The 17,296-nt window shown below is 30.2% G+C and overlaps 2 protein-coding genes across 4 annotated transcripts; one reads left to right on the forward strand and one right to left on the reverse strand.

The window, feature by feature from the left end:
* Nucleotides 1-443: 443 nt before the first annotated feature.
* LOC113864760 (membrane-associated 30 kDa protein, chloroplastic) lies at nt 444-5,614 on the forward strand. Of its 3 annotated transcripts, XM_027498830.1 has the most exons (11): nt 444-674; nt 795-919; nt 1,030-1,140; nt 1,374-1,438; nt 1,522-1,603; nt 2,180-2,254; nt 3,225-3,295; nt 3,393-3,475; nt 4,094-4,158; nt 4,893-4,967; nt 5,241-5,614. In XM_027498830.1, the coding sequence occupies exons 1-11, from the start codon at nt 554-556 to the stop codon at nt 5,358-5,360; spliced, it is 993 nt and encodes a 330-aa protein (XP_027354631.1). In that variant the 5' UTR covers nt 444-553; the 3' UTR covers nt 5,361-5,614. The 3 variants fall into 3 exon arrangements, with proteins under 3 accessions (XP_027354631.1, XP_027354632.1, XP_027354633.1); XM_027498831.1 differs by lacking the exon at nt 444-674 and having other exon boundaries at nt 790-919; nt 1,007-1,140; nt 5,241-5,578; XM_027498832.1 differs by lacking the exon at nt 444-674 and having other exon boundaries at nt 793-919; nt 1,022-1,140; nt 5,241-5,578.
* Nucleotides 5,615-11,799: 6,185 nt separating this feature from the next.
* LOC113865155 (endochitinase PR4-like) lies at nt 11,800-16,513 on the reverse strand. Its single transcript, XM_027499539.1, has 5 exons — nt 16,176-16,513; nt 15,586-15,987; nt 13,598-13,630; nt 12,602-13,021; nt 11,800-12,206 (listed from the first exon to the last, which is right to left on the reverse strand). The coding sequence occupies exons 1-5, from the start codon at nt 16,471-16,473 to the stop codon at nt 11,800-11,802; spliced, it is 1,560 nt and encodes a 519-aa protein (XP_027355340.1). The 5' UTR covers nt 16,474-16,513.
* Nucleotides 16,514-17,296: the final 783 nt, after the last annotated feature.

The following is a 17,296-nucleotide window of genomic DNA, read 5'->3' on the forward strand; positions in this document are numbered from 1 at the left end:
TTAAGTATAATTATAATATATTAGTGTAAAAAAATACTGTGAATTAATTACATAATATCTACTTTAAAGCATATAAATGAATGACAATATTAATATATTATAATTAATTTTTTTATAAAAATTTAACTTGGTATGCTATTTTGTTCCGAAACAATTGTTACAGGGACGAGCAATGTTGTAACATTAGATTGGAACAATAAGAACCTGATTGTATATAAAATAAAATTTCATTTTATAGTTTATGGGGATTTAACTGCTCATTACCAAGGCGTTGGAATAAAAAAACAAACTGAAAAATGTAGTAGGAATTTTTTATTATTTTTTTGGTCAACGAAAAATGGGGCCGAACTATACAGGCTGGACGTGAAAACATGGGCCGGTCCAGGTTCGGGGCCCAATTTATGAGTATGGCATAAACCCTCATTTGGGCCCATTGTAAATGGGAGACGCGCATCGAGCAGCGAGAGAGGAGGAACAAGGTTGAGGAGTGTTCCCAAACTCTCAATATCTTCAACTCTATCTGCTACTGCAAACGTTCTCGTTGATCACAAACATGTCGACGAAACTTCAGATATTTACGGGATTGCCACCCGCGCCATTTCAATCTTCTTCATCTTCTACTCTCTGCGTACTCAAGAAGCCTCTCACAACATCCTTTTTCGGCACTGCAGGAGGTTTTCTCAGTTTCTTTCCGCTACTCAAAATCGAACTGAATCGTTAATTTTCGCTTAATTTGCTTAAGCACTGCATTTTAGCACGTGATTAATTCGATTAATCGTGTTTAATTGTTGCAGTGGAAGTTCTGAAACTTAGAGGGATAAGGATTGTGAAGCCTGTGGGATCTTCTGGTTGTAGACGTGGTGGAGGTGCTGTTGGTGCTGGTATGAACCTCTTTGACAGGTTCGCGAGAGTTGTCAAGGTGAAAAAAAACAGTACTCAAACGACAATCGTTTTGATTTTCATGGTTTAGCTTTAATATTCTCATTGTTGTTGTCATTATGGTTAGATTTTGTCATCTTAGTAATGCAGTCATACGCAAATGCTATCATAAGTTCTTTTGAAGATCCGGAGAAAATATTGGAGCAAGCTGTGCTTGAAATGAATGATGATTTGACTAAAATGCGTCAAGCTACTGCACAAGTTAGTTACATTTTTTTTAATCTCTTTATTTTATTTTAAATTATTGTATATGTTGTTTCCTCGTCTTCTTTCAATCTTTATCTGTTCTTATAACTGTTTTGCTTGTTCTATGATTATGCATGAACTATTTAGTTGTGAACGGACTTAAAATATGACTGCCAGTTTTCTCAATTTATGCTATCTCTTCCTCTCCGTTTACTTTCGTTAAAAAATATATTTCTTTCTTTGTTGAGGTATTGGCATCGCAAAAGCGATTGGAAAATAAATACAAAGCGGCAGTACAAGCTTCTGAAGAGTGGTAATGTATGAAAGAGTTGTTATCTTAATTTGTTAATGATGTACATTATATAAATACTGCTTTTATGCTTTCATCTGATATAGGTACCGTAAAGCACAACTTGCTCTTCAGAAAGGTGAAGAAGATCTTGCTCGTGAAGCACTTAAGAGGCGAAAATCTTATGCAGTACGTTCTCATTTTATTGAAGGGTCTTATGCTAATATTTGTTTGAATTTGTACTTTAGGTTTTAAAGGGGATTCCGTATTTTGTGGTGTGTAATTGTGTAAATTAATGAGAATGAAGCTGTTGTTTTTTTATCTTTGTTTCATGTGTTTGTTATGTTGTAGTGCTTTGTCCTCCTCTTGTTGCTTAATAATATTGAAACATTTGATGCTTGCATTTGCTATTTTCTCGTTCCTACAAACAAACATCTGTTAATGCTTAATTGGAACTCTTCCCGGTCTTCCCAAGTTAATTAACCTCAACCAAATATGTGGGTCCATGAAATGGAATGTCCATTTAGATTGCCATGGTTTATAACTTGTTTTGACTTTTGATTATATGAATTGTTGGAGTTTTTAGATAATGACAGACTTGACTTGTACATTTCTAGTGATGTCAGATATTGATGTAAATATGAATACAGATGACTGTGTTGTTGATTTAAAAATTTGCAAAGTTTGACCTTTTGTTCAATGGTTCAGGAAAGTGAAACTTCAAAATAATTGGGAAGCTCATTATATGCTTTTAATATGTCGCAGGATAATGCCAGTTCTTTGAAAGCTCAACTTGATCAACAAAAGACTGTGGTTGAGAATCTTGTCTCTAACACACGAGTAAGCTAAATCTTCTTCTCTCTCAATTTGTCAAAACATTGCATTGTGGGTATGTGTTAGAAATAAAAAATTTTGAAGCATTGGGATGAGTAATCAAGGCAACTCTTTTTTTATGGAGTGACATCATGACATAAAGATCACTGTGACAAGAAATCCTAAGTCTAAAGATCAATGAATTAGCATTTTGGATTAGTTTTGACTCTAGGTGCGAAGCCTAGGTTAATTTACTTCTTTTCAACGTCCAGTCCTCCATGGTGTTTTCTTTAATTTACCCAATATCCTGACCTATTTTCTCAGCATGTTGCATTAAATTCTTCTCTTTTGAAAGTCTCTTTGTTCCTTCCATGAATTAACCCCAGAATCCATGCACCATGGTTTCCAATGTTTGTACTGTTCACATTGTAAAGGCATTAATTTACCATTAATACCCGTCTGTTAACTCCACATTTCTCCTACTGTAAAATATGTAAAATAACGAAATCTAGAATCTGCCAGCTTTCTACCATTTCTATCCTTGAAAACCTATCCTTAACCTATTGACTTGTGAGCTTCCACTTTTCAACAACTGATCATACAAGGATATCCTCCTATAGCTTCTGCTGAACCTGTCTTACCTTAACTATAAAGTATGAATGTAAAATTATCTTGAGAATAGAATAACAGGAAAAGGAAAGTGGCAAAAAGAAATTAGCAAAACTAATTTCTGGTGGGCAGTCTAAAGCCTAAAATTACCAGCAGATCTATAATGCTGATGGGGAGAATGCAGTTTAAAAATTGAGATGGAAAGTTGTTTGGTGGAAGTGGACTCATCACAATGCTCTTTTTCTACCATGTTGTAAGAAAAGCCTCCTAGAAATGATTGGAATTGGTTGAACAATTCTAGTTTAATATTCTAATGCAGGCTTTTTTTATTTGTTTTAAGTAACATTTATTTATCATAGTTATGAGCTGTAAATTGTTTATTTTGTAGCTTTTGGAGAGTAAGATACAGGAGGCAAGGTCGAAGAAGGATACTCTGAAAGCAAGAGCTCAATCTGCAAAGTTTGTCTTTCAATTTTTACCCTTTGACTTCTGTCTTATTGCCGTCTATATTCTCTGCCTTTTTTTTTTTAATGATTGTTGGTTGATGTTCCTTTAGGACTGCAACCAAGGTGAGTGAGATGCTGGGAAATGTCAATACAAGTAGTGCTCTTTCAGCTTTTGAAAAGATGGAAGAGAAAGGTAAGAAAATTCACCGAGTCTACTATTTGGCTGTTTGGAATTACTTATAACCTGGTCTGTACTTGATGTGTACCCTTAATCACTTAAAACATTTAATTTTGTTGTCGTCTTGTTGTTCCTGAGATATTTTGAGGTTCAATGCTTTCTATCCTGCTTTGCTTTCCTTTTTCCTTTTGCCAACTGATAACCTATTATTATATACATAAACTATTAGTGTTCAAAATCTGACATGTTCAAGCTTCTAATGGCTCAAAACCTTTGTTATTTGAATGTATTTTGACAACTGAGAAGGGCTATATTGCATAATCATGGTTGTGATTAGGCCAAAATTTTACTGTGAATTATGGGCACTTTGACCTTATTCATGCCCATTGGTACTTATCCTAATTAGTCTAGTTGTAGAATTGAAGTCAAAATCTATAATGAAGAAAATTGTGAGTAAAACAAAAGTTGAAATATGTGAACATGATATGAAATGCTTAAAAATCACAGCCTAATCAATAGAATAAAAAAATACGTCAACATTTGCATTAGTTATTTATGTAAGCTTTTTCTGTGCTTTTATCATTGCATATGTAATTAATTTTCTTTCTATTTTTTTTCCTGTTATCTTGATAGTGTTGGCGATGGAGTCCCAAGCGGAAGCTCTTGGCCAGTTGACAAGTGATGATCTCGAAGGAAAGGTTGTAACTGTTTCTATACCATGTAATTTTGAGTTTATATGCATGCATTATATATGTTGATCTTGAAAATGAAAGAATACAAATTAGGAGAGAAAACCTAAATTTGTTTTATTTTAATTTGTTCTTATGGGAAATAGGATGAAGGGACCCAAACCTAAGTTTATTTGATCATAGGAAAAGTAAAAGTTTGATGGAATTTAAAATCTTCTGAAATATTATTCTCGTAGCTAGATTCACTACATTTCACAGTGGGTCATTGAATAGATTGCCTGCAGATGTCAAAGACAGTTTGCCTCTTGAACCTATTTTTCTTTTCAATAATAATACAGTTTACTTTGCCTATTTCACTTGCTGTTTGAAAATGTGGAAACCATTTTCTTAGAAGCTATTTAGTAAAGAAATAAACTGAGTCCAGTGATTACGAGTAAAATCTTCTTTATGTAAAAATATTTTCCTTTGGGAAATAATTTGAATATGGCTCTGAACCATAAAAAGCATGAGAACAAATCTAAGTTCCAAATATACATTGGGATTCTCTCTATATAAATCCTTGGTCCAATGAATTCTTTTATTGTGTCTTAGCTAGGGCTACAGCATCCATTATTTTCTCATGCATGAGAGAATTGATAAGTTTGGAGTGGCAAAGGCTGTTCAACTTACTCCTTCATTGCATAATTATTTGTGAAATTCATGGATTTCTTTCTCCTGAACCCATCAATTATTGTTTTTTGCAGTTTGCATTGCTTGAGAGCTCATCAGTTGATGACGACCTGGCAAGTTTGAAAAAAGAATTAGCTGGTGGCTCAAAGGTATGCTTCAAATGGAAAATAGTTTGTATGTCTTGGTAACAATGCGATGAGAATTTTTTTAGTAACTGCCTTGCAAATTGTTTCCTTTCCCTCTTTTGCCAACAGAAATTGGTAAACCGGTGAAAGAAGGGAATGAATGATATCTTTTTCCAAAAGCATTATATTATGCTAAAAAAAAGTATATTTGACGGAGAAGAACTTTCATACAATTTTACCTAACGTGCTACATACCCATTTTTTCCATTTAATCGTTTGACTATTTGCTTCAAACAGAAAGGAGACCTTCCTCCAGGAAGAAGTGGCACCACTAACACCAACACTGGAATTCCATTTCGAGATGCTGAGATTGAGATGGAACTTGATCAATTGAGGCAAAGGGCAAAGGAATTTTGAAGTATGGAATCTTTTTTGTTTCTAAATATTTTAAGCTTGAACTTAGTTCTGTATTTCTGCTATCAACCTTGTACAGCTAATGGCCATTTACGATAATGGATGGAAAAATGAACTAATGAGCTCAATGCTGCATGCTAATGTAGCACATGTTATATTTTTAATACCTCAAGTGTGATTGTAAAATATAATATGTACGATCAGCAGTCCTTGTTTTTCTTTTTTATGAAAATCCAGAGTTGCTCAAAAACTCTACAGTATCTCACACATTCTCACTATCGACAATTTCCGCAAGGAGTTATGTTAAATTTCGTGGCATGTCAGAGGTCGAAGGTTTTGATTGTCTTCTGAGTTTGTATAACACCTTCACTGAGGAGCAAGGTTATCAACGCCATCATGCTCATAAATCATAAGGGTATCCCTTTTCACCTTTGGTTTGGTACTTAGGTATTGAAATTATATTTTATTTTGGACATGCAGGACCATGCACATTTCTTAGTCATTTGTACGTTTACTTAGTGCAAATGTGGACGGAAGAAACTAGCAAATGAGCATTCAAGTTATGAACTGAAATATTCAATGTTAATGTGTTATAATAATAGAAAATGAACAACGAGAAAACTTATCTCGATCAATTGAAAAGAAGTTCAACGTTATCTACTTACATAGTTTATATATTATTGGCCTGCAATTTAACAACCTATAATTATATAAAAAATTATAGTGCTGTGAGATAATTTCTTTGAACATACCATTTCTCTTATATAGGCATGACTTTTATTTTTCAAAAATTATGTCTAATTTTTTTATTTTCATTTTACATTTAATACTTCTAATTTATGCTACAATTTTTCTATTTTATTCTTTATTAATTATAAATAAGATCTGCATAAATAATTTTTAAAATTGTTTAATTTACTTTATCTCCTTTATTAAATCAATTTTTTATGGATAAAATTTGCAGATATTAATTGCATTAAGTATGAAATGGTTTTAAACAATGAGTTTCTGCATATTAAATTCGAATACATCCAATTGAAATCGACTTAATATCCTTCTTCACTTTCTCTTAGATATATGTACAATCTTAACTTCTCTTTGAGTTCAAGATTTTAAAATATTTACTATTTTAAATACTTTAATTTATATTAAAAAATTATCTGAATTAATCATGTTTGTTTCTATAAAATTTTTAAATATTTTTTAATTTATATTTTAAATGTTATCTAAATTTTAGGATATCTATTTAATGTACGAAAAACTTACTAATATTAAAAACATGTAGAACTGCTAAGATTAAATGCAGTGATATTTTCAGGTTACTTGTTTTGCATTATTTTATATGAATATGCATTTTATTTTTCAAGGATAATTTATTTTTAAAAATTTAAATAATTATTTGTTTTTTTTCCTCATAAAAGTCTTTTATATAAAACATTCCTTTTCAAAGTATAGCCTTTTTTTGGTCAATTGATCAAAGTATAGTCACACACTAAATTTAGGCACCTCTCTTAACAAGGATTCAAACTACGTCACTTTGTGGGTGACAAGTTCTTTATATTATACTAAATCCCTGCTGGTATATTATTTTAAAGAGTGCTGGGAATATATTTTCCTAATGTATTTTTAGTTATTGATTAAAATTTGTTAGAAACAACAAAATCATGAGAGAGAATTATTAATTAAGAGTGTGATTCATATGTTTTTTGTTTTATTTCTTTCGATAATTTTGTTAAATAGTATTTTTTAATTTTTTTTTTTTTATAAAATATAAGACCAAATAAAAAAAAACATTTTTGAAGTATTAAAAACATAATCTAACCTTTTTCTTAACGAATTTGATTAATTTAATTATTGCCTGCATTGTTTTTGCTCTATTTGTCCCATCGCTTTCCGCTGCCTGTTTTGATATTCTTTTCCTTACTATATATATATATATATATATATTTTTTTTTTCTCTTAATTGTCAATAAAGTAAAAATGAGTAGTTTAGTTAGAATTTGGAACTTGGAAGAAAGTCCCAACTTGTTATTAAATTTCTCCGTCAAAAACAAAAAAAACTACGTGTTATATTCTAAATAGTTTAGGTTAGGTGTGACGTGTTATCTTTCATTTTTCTCCAGCATAGTCAAAATACACAGAGTATTCAAAATTTCCGATCTGGTTACACCGCTAAAGTGCAACACAATCAAACATAATATATTTGCACCATTACCTAGTCAACACTAAACCAAAACTACCCTCTGCGACGTGGGCTTAATTACAAGGATGCATTCGTAATATCCAACACATTCAACTTAGTATCCTTTGACATATTCAAACATTAAACCATGTATTCTCTTTACCGGGCAAACATGTGCGTCATGCTTTAGATTCTGTTATATTGTTTGTAGACCAAATTATATATATATATATATATATATAAAGATAAATTAGAGACTTTAATTATATTTAAAAATGTATTTTTAAAGTTTAGACTGCATATTGAAATTGGTATTTTATATTTATTAGAATTGTACAATAAAAAAATATAGAAATATATTATTATTATTACTATTTCATATTGCATGGCAACTTCCCAAGTCCTTGGTCAACACGTTAATCTGTTCAAAACCATGAGTCCACAAAGACAAGCACAAATTTAACACACTTACTTTGTTTCCCTGTCACACTATAAAATGGCACCACTTCTACCCACCCCCTACACCATCCTTAAGCAACAACCACAAGCTTCCATTGCTCCCATAGCTAGCAATTAATAAGCAGTAGTGCACTTCAATAGCTAGACACAACAACCCTCCTTTCTAGCTCTAACTTAAGCCAAGTCACAAAGAGTTTCCAACAATGAGTTCCGTTAAGTCATGCACCCTTTTGAATTTGATCGTAGTTGTTATGTGCCTTGCCATTTTGATTGGTCACAATCCAACTAGGGTGGAGGCAGGTAGGGTTTTACCGAATTCGGAGGGGTTAGCATTTGCAAGAGATAATCATCTCCAAACATACACCTCATCAGCCTATGAACATGCCAAGAACACCATGGCATTTTGGTTGCAGCGTTTGGCTTCTGGACCAAGTCCTAAAGGCCCTGGTCATTGATCATAGGCATTAATTATTCCATTCAAATCTCAAAACGCATGCGTACAAGTACCCATTTTCACATATAGATAGCTCAATTATTTTATCACTTTTTTATTTAAATTTTTTCAGGTCTAGATGTATGGTCTCTATTGATTCATAAACAAAGGATTATGTAGCTAGAAAATACACGGATCAGATCTAACAAATGCAAAGATCCATGTTGATGTATATTTGAATTGAAATAAGATTCTTTAATTTATATACGTATGTCATTTCTTATTTCATCAATCAACCTATATCATTCTTTTAAGCCGCTTTTATGTGAGTATTGAATTACAAATATAATGTTAAGTATGAACTAATATATGCGCACATGATAGTATGAGCAAAAGCAACTATTGCTATGGTTTCTGCGAAATGTTCAAAATGGGAATAGGCACTTCAAAATGTCAACCCAAATTAAAGCTTTGAATTGTCAACTTTGATTACCTGCAAAATTCAATTAAAAGCACTACTCATATATCATGACAATGAAAATAGCTAATCATTTCATAACTCGTTGCTCTTCCCGACGTCATCCATTCGAAACGAACAATTCAACCACAAACTATTAGATGAATAAATTTGTTATATATTTCTACAGTTTGAACATAAATTTGAAAAGTCGTGATCATTTATTTTGATTCAACAACGGGACCACCCCACTCAAGGAGGGAAAAGAAAAGAAGATCAGCCAACTACACCTTTAATAAACAGGAGAGAATAAAACCTTAAAATCATAAGCTATTTTCTTTTTAAAAAAATCATGTCAGACCCCATTTTAGGAGTGTGAAATGGGTGGAGAAAGAGAGAAATATGAAGAAAAATATATTTATTTTTTCCCTTATCTTTCTTTCTTTTTTATTACACCATATTATTTATCGAATATGTCATTTTCTATTCCATTGTAATTCTCATTTTCTTATCGAAACTCAAGCCGAAGAACTATGACTTGTTTTCCCCATATAGGTAGGAAAATATCCAACCTTCCCAACTTGTAGAATCAGCTGCACAACATTTGTCTCGTCCTTTTCATACTTGTCGCAATCCTCTCAAAGAGTGTTATTAGTTGTGATTAAGATTCCACAACTCAATTTTCCAACCAACTAGAACCTTGGAATACCTTGTAATTCAGTGGTAAAGATATTTGCATCCACCCAAGTTGTGTTCTTAATCTTTCACCCATTGGACCCAAGTGCCCACTCGGAGTTATGCAATTAGAGATGAAATGTTCGTAGTGCGAGCACGATGACGAGTTTAAGTGAGTGCCAATTAATTAATAAATAAATCAAATTTCAAACTATGTACGAGTATGATGAAGACAACAAACATTAATTCATTAGAGATTTAAATTAAGTTCATAAAAGAGCTAATTTTCAAGTCTTTTTAGATGTTGGACTTGTGTAACGAGCTTAGCTTATTGGCCCTCAATATCAGTGCCTAGCATATATAGGTTCTGTTCGGATATAATTTATTAATAAATATAAGAAGAGAAAATTTTAACAAAAAGGAAAGAAAAAGAAAAGAAAGAGATAAGTTAAAATCAACTCATGCATGATGCATCTAATTTTTAGAATCTTATTTAATTTTTTTAGAAGTTAAAGATACATGACTTATTTTAACTTTTTGAAAAAGTTTAATTCATTTTTTATTTATTCTCCTAAAAGTATTTAAAAAAAAAAATTTAAACTGAACCATAATTGCTTAGCAAATGATAAAATAATTCACCAACCTTAATTTTTATCTATATCTTACATTTTTTTTTTAGTTTTTTTTATCACATCACTCATTATATCTATTTCTCTTTTTATTTTTTCTTATTTTTTTATTTTTAATAGGTGTATCATTTAGGAGTGTAAAATAATTCCATAATTAAGTAAATATATCTAAAATGTAACATTGATTGGTTGACTTAGATCCTAATTGTAAAGGATGTAGCACAAAGTAACTTTTAGTGTTTCAGTTTGAATAACTTTAAGCTTTATGTGTAGTTGTAATTCATCAGCCATGGTTTAGAATTGCCCCTTGAGACCTATTTTATAATGGATAGATCCAAGAAAATCTTGAAAAGGTATCAGTAAACGCATTATTGAATATTAAAAGAGTTTATAGGAGATGATCCGTGTATATATATATATATATATAAGTTCTAAAAGTAATTTATGTACCATTGAAGAATGGTAAGTGATGAGATTTGTCTAGACAACCAGGATTGAGATAAAGAATTCATTTTATTTGGATGAAAAGAGATATTACATTTTTGTAAGACGTGCTTAATAACTTTTTGTGTTAGTCTATTATACCAAAGATTAAAATCTACAATTTCATTTGATATACATACTGAAAATGATTTTTTTTTTAAGTATTAACAATGTGTCTTACTGATATAGAAAGTAGATAATCAAACACATACAACCCATATCTTAGAGTTCCTTGCAGAAGTGTCCTCTTAGAGTCCTCACAACATGGAAGTAGATTATCATGTTCATATGGCTTCAATTCTTACAATTTAAACTTCAAGTTTCTTTGTTATCTCTAACTCCATCAATTTTCTACAATAATTTAAGTGTTGTACTTTTTACTACTAATCCAATTCTCAACACTAGAACAAAGCACTTTGAACTAGACATGCATTTTCTAAGGAAAAAACTGGCTTATTCTATTGTCTATGTTCATCATGTTCTTACAACTGTTCAAATTGCTAACATTTTTACCAAAGTAGTCTTGTTTTCTTTATTCCATCAGTTCTCAACTAAACTCAGTGTTTCAGCCAAGCCTTCACCTGAGTTTGAGAGTGTAAAGCCAAAATAACTCTTATTTTTTCAGTTGTAATAAGATTTCCATTGTTAATAGTTATTTCTTTCCCTTGTAATTGTTATATATATCTTAATCTCTTGTACTTGGACAAAATAGTATAAAAGAACATTGTTTTTTGCTGCATTTTTTCTTTGTCGTGATCTCTTTGTTCTTCTTTAGTCATTCCGGACTTGATGCCTTATACTAATTAACTAAGGTGATTCGATCGAATGACAAATCTCATTAATAGAAAAAAAAAGTAATTTGCAACAATAACATATCTTATAAAAAATTAAAATAATCATAATACAACTTTTAATAAAGATTAAAAGTAATTACAGTAACAAGCCTTAAATTATTTATTTATTTTATACTATGATCAAGAAGGGGGGGGAGACATGAACCTCTTCCAGCTGTTACACTTTCAACACTGCTAGTTCTATTAATACGTGGAATTGAAATTATGTATGATATGATATCCAGTTACCATCAATACATAGATGCGTTTAGTAGTATAGCTAATGATAACTTAGCAATAGAGGTTATCACCAGGATCAACACCGAGTTGTGAACAATATTGGGAATAGTAATTGACGCGAGCCAGAACAGTTTCAGGGTTGGCACCATCACATTCAAGTTGGCCATTGATGACTCTGATGGTTGCACCAAAGCCTTGGTTAACGATAGGGCTCACATTTTGTGTCCAATACCATAATGCTGTCTTGAAAGACACAACAGGGTCATTGGCCACTGTCTCTGGAGCGTTCAACCCATCAAAACCGTTGCTCTCCCCAGCTGGTCCATAATTGAAGTTCCACGATAGTTGGATGGGTCCTCTCCCATAGTAGCCTTTGTTAGGAGCACACGGATACTGGGTGTTGCTTTCATCACAGTAATCCTTTGATGGACCGTCATTCTCTTCTATATAGCAAAAATCTGCATGCATGGATGTGGCCACGCTAATTAATCATTCATTAATCTCACTTTTTTTTTTGTTATTTCTTTCATTCTCAAATTTGTTTTACATTTATTAAAATAATAATAATAATAATTTTATGTCATTATAAACACGTGTGATTTTATATTATATAATTTTTTTGTCTAATGTATTTTTTATTGAAGAAAATCATGTTTAAGCCAATTAGATTAACTATAATTACAAAATTTTCTTTTTAAATATTTAACATAATTATATTTACTGAAACACAAATAATTGGTGATATACACTATTTTTTTCTTTCACATAGTGGAAAAAGAAATAATTTTTAAACAAGTAATATATGTTAAAGCGAAATATATAATAAATATATTTGTATGTTAAGGGTACTAACGTCCAGTTTCATGGGTGAAATGAGCAAAAGCAGCTGCAATTTCACGCTTAGAGTCATCTACAGAACCAATCCTACCAAACTGGTCATAGGAATTGAGAGCATTGAGGAAAGCATCTCGTGAGTAGAAATACTTCCCTGGACAACTGGGATCAGCTTGATCAATTATAGCATTGAAGAAATCAAATGTGACAATGTCAGAGACAGAAACATCGTTGGGTGTTGCAGTGCCAAAACAAGGACCTTCTTGGCATCCTCTACCACAGTAGTCATCACCATTCCCACAATACCCGTATTGGCTACAACATAACTCTGCCTCACACCCACAGTTTTGAGCTCTCACCATCATCATCAAGACAAAGCCACTCATCACTAGTGTGAGAACAATGTTCTGTAACTTGTTCCCCATCCTCACCATCTCCTCTTGTGGAGAATTCTATTAACTCTCTTATCACACTTGATAGACAAGTTTGAGAATTGAGATCATTTGGTTCTCCTATTTATAGGGACATCGGTTGTTGGTAACTTCTCACATTTTTTGTCTTTTATGACAAAATGATTTTATAACAAGTTTATTTAGAATCTTAGTTGAAGAATCAAAAATTAAAAAATATTATTTATGTTTTAGTACTATAATTTCTAATATAGATCTAACATGATCTTAATGATTTTTAATTAACACTTGTTAGCAAGACTTTAAAATTTTTATGACTTTGCTGTGAATTAATTAAGTATGAATACGGTTGATAAATGTGTTAAGAACATTGTTTAAAAAATTACTATTAAAATTTATAGTTAGAGTATATTAAAAATTACATTGACATGTATTAATAACATTTTTTATATAAAATTACTTTTATTTTATCAACTAATATTTTAAAGATATTTTTTGAACATTTTAAATAAATATTTAAGTAAAATGTCAATAGATAAAACTAAGATATTACTATAAAATAATTAAAGTTTTTTAAATAATAAACCTTTTAAGACAAGTTATACCTCTGAAAACAAAAGTGATATGATAATATAAGACTAAGAGAATAAGAAATAATGTTTATGTCGTTGACAAAACAGTTTGAACTTTGACCATTGCAAAACTAGAGTTTCATTATTTGTGTAGATTTAGAGTACCCGGGAAAATAGAAATTACTTGAAATTTCTATCTTCTATGAAAGAAAGTAATCAAGTTGGTACATTTTTCTTTCTTCTTTGGGGTTATATCTAATAGCTCGTAATTAATGTTTAGTTATCAAAATTTGATTTCTACAAACTACTTCATAACAGAGTAATCATGAATCACCAATACTTGATAATTCCAGTTGTAATAAACTTTGTTCTGATGAAATTATGAATGGAAATTATAAATTAATAGTTTAAATATATTTTTATCTTTATATTTTTTAATATTTTGATTGTATTTTTTTTTATTTCAACCCTTATAAACTTAATTATAATATGACTTAATAAAATATGAATACATGTCGACTTCTTAATTAATTTATTTATATAAAGCCTTATATTTTAAAAATATTAAAAGTTTAAAATTAATATCTCATATGATATGAAAAGAAAAAATACAATTAAAATTAAATTAATCATAATTTATCTTGTAAATCGTCTGAGAGAATATTATTTCAGATTAACTTATAATATCGTGTTCGAATAAATATAATTATATTAAATATTTTATATATAAATTATTTAGAAAAAATAATAATCATGATTTAAAGTGATTTTGAAATGTTAGAATTAAGTTGATGCTTTAATGGAAAGGGTTGTGTTTGAATTAGTCTTTCCACTTTAAATGGGAATGGAGCCTCCACCGTCTAATGTTAGAGAATTGTTCATTAGTTGAGAATATTTGTGCCACATCACTTGCCACTTGCAAATATTAATTAAATCTTTCATATCTTCAAAGTAATTTTCAAATCTACCAATTCTTATCTTTTTAAGCTCTTCTACAGCAAAAATATTTTTTTCTTTGAGGGAATAATTAATTACTTCATAGTGGTGTAAAGAAAAAATAGCATATAAAGTTTATTTGATTTAATAAATAATCAGACACTGAGTTATATGTAAAATAAATTTTATTGTAAATTTTTGTTGAAGTTTGTACGTGGTAGGGTAGTCTCTCTTATCTTCTAAACATTCGTTTATAAATAATAATAATAATAATAATACTTACAACTTTTTAAAGAGTAAATATTAATTACTTATTTTATTTAATAATATTTTATAAACATTAAATTTTATTAAAAAATTAAATTAATAAATGAAATAAATTAACCTTGACATCAAATATTAAATTTAAACACTTATATATTTTAATAAATTTTTATAAAATATAAATTGACCAATATAATCGTTAAATTATCTTTATGATTATGTATATTAAATTTTACCTAATTTAATTTTTTATAAATGTATTTATAAAAAATTTGATATTTATTTATATTTTAAAAATATAATATCTATTAAAATAAAATAATATTATTAATTACTTATTAATTTGATTGTTTATGAAATTTTACAAAAATATATTTATTATAAACTTTTAAACTTGTTGGATTAATTAATATCTTATTATATGAAAAATTATTAAATAATATAAATATCTAAATTTAATATCAGTGTTAATGAATCTTGACTTTCACTGGGTATATATATAAAAGAAAATGTTTACAAGTCTCATAAATTATTTTTTCAGTTGGAGGGCACTAGAAATTTGATTTTGTGAGCCATAAAATTGCAACTGTTAAAGATCAAAGTGTGCGAGTCCAAACGGGATTAATAGAGTTGAACTTGAGTAAATTTATCAATCATATTCATATTCTGGCGAAATAACACACTTTCTTTTATTGGATTCAAAGTCGATAGAAAACAAATACATTCCTCATAGCAATATTATTCTAGATCATAATGAGGCACTAAGCCTCGAATTGTATATATTTATTGATGAAATTATTACAGGAAGCTAATAACTTAGCAAGTAAGATTGTCACCAGGAGAAACGCCTAGTTTTTCGCAATATTCTTTGTAGTAGTTAACTCGAGTTTCAACTGTGCCAGGGTTTTTACCATCACATTCAAGTGCGCCATTGATAGCTCTAATGGTTGCACCAAAGCCTTGGTTAACGACAGGGCGCACATTTTTCATCCAGTACCACAATGCTGTCTTGAAGGACACAGTAGCATCATTAGCCACTGTCTCTGGAGCATTCAACCCATCAAAATTGTTGTCTTGGCCAGCTGGTCCATAGTTGAAATTCCATGATAGTTGGATTGGTCCACGCCCAAAGTACCCTTTGTTAGGTGCACACGGGTATTGAGTGTTGGATTCATCACAATAGTCCTTTGATGCACCATCAATCTCTTCTATATAGCAAAAATCTGCATGCATGTGCACATTCATGCCCATGTTAAGTAATCATCATTTAATAAATGAATGAACATAGTTTCTTGTATAAGTAATGGATAAAAAACTTGTTATCATAAATCTTATAATAAATAAGAATATAAAATTAAAGAAAATGTGCATTGTTATTATTCATAAATAAAATAAAAACAAGTATACTAACGTCCAGTTTCATGTGTGAAATGGGCAAAAGCAGCTGCAACTTCACGCTTTGAGCTATCGGCATTATCAAGACTACCAAATTGATTGTAGGAATTGTGAGCATTGAGAAAAGCATCTCGTGTGTAGAAGTTCTTCCCTGCACAACTTGCATCAGCCTGATTAATTATGCCATTGAAGAAATCTTGTGTAACTATGTCACCTATATTTTGGGCACTCACGTATTTGGGCACCATCATCATGATCATGACAAAGGTTGCCACAACAACAATGTTAATGTCTAATAGCATACTCATCCTCATCCTGGGAAGAATGGTTGCTAGTAGCTACTAGGTATGTAAGAGAAAATAATAATGTTTGATAGAGCAGGTTGCGAATTGGAGCACAAAGGCACGCATATTTATAATGCTAATGGTAGCTAGGAGTTTGAACTCTAGGAAAGGAAGTGTTGCCCCCCTCAATTAACGTTCCTAGTTGTCTGAACTAGGCGAGATTATCGAACCACAAAGGAACATGTCCCATTCTAGAAAGCGTAAAGTATACGGACTATGTTTTGATTTTTGACTTTGATTTGTATACCAATAGTTAAGGCCTATTGCTTTATGCTATTAAATGGAGATGGATAGATAGATAGTGGTGTATTGTTTTGACTTGTAAAAAAGGCAAAATGCAAAATGAATGAGCCCCACATCGTTCAATATTTTGGCCTTAGCGCCGTAGGTTGCCCGAAACGATCGCAGAAAATTAGCAACACATTTTATATATATTTTTAGATTAAAAAAAGTAAAATATTTTATATTATAAATTAGTATTTTTAAAATATATTTTATCTTTTTTAAAAATAAAATAATTAATAAAAATACATGTTGAAAGTATATTTAATCAAGTGTTATTAACAAAAATCGATCAACCAGAAATAAAAAACACGTTTAGAGTCGACATAAGCTTTTCAGTAAGATAAACATTTGATCAAATATTTTAACGCGTTTAAGATGAAACTATATGCTTTATTTTTATTAATACAATAAATTTTATAATATCATGTATTTTTTAAAAACATATTATATGAAATTTGTTATTATATCTTTAATATACATTAAAAAATGGATATTAACATAGTTCATA

The sequence above is a fragment of the Abrus precatorius genome, unplaced genomic scaffold (assembly GCF_003935025.1).
Source record: "Abrus precatorius isolate BTA unplaced genomic scaffold, Abrus_2018 Scaffold4, whole genome shotgun sequence".
Taxonomy (NCBI): Eukaryota; Viridiplantae; Streptophyta; class Magnoliopsida; order Fabales; family Fabaceae; genus Abrus; species Abrus precatorius.

Bases quoted from the DNA above. Each gene is read 5' to 3' on its own strand.
- LOC113865155 (XM_027499539.1), bottom strand. From the start codon at position 16,473: ATGAGGATGAGTATGCTATTAGACATTAACATTGTTGTTGTGGCAACC. The intron at 15,988-16,175 runs GTTAGTATACTT...ACATGCATGCAG, and splicing joins TTTCACACATGAAACTGGAC to ATTTTTGCTATATAGAAGAG. The intron at 12,207-12,601 runs GTTAGTACCCTT...CCATGCATGCAG, and splicing joins TTTCACCCATGAAACTGGAC to ATTTTTGCTATATAGAAGAG.
- LOC113864760 (XM_027498830.1), top strand. From the start codon at position 554: ATGTCGACGAAACTTCAGATATTTACGGGATTGCCACCCGCGCCATTT. The intron at 1,141-1,373 runs GTTAGTTACATT...TTCTTTGTTGAG, and splicing joins TGCGTCAAGCTACTGCACAA to GTATTGGCATCGCAAAAGCG. The intron at 3,476-4,093 runs GTAAGAAAATTC...TTATCTTGATAG, and splicing joins TGAAAAGATGGAAGAGAAAG to TGTTGGCGATGGAGTCCCAA.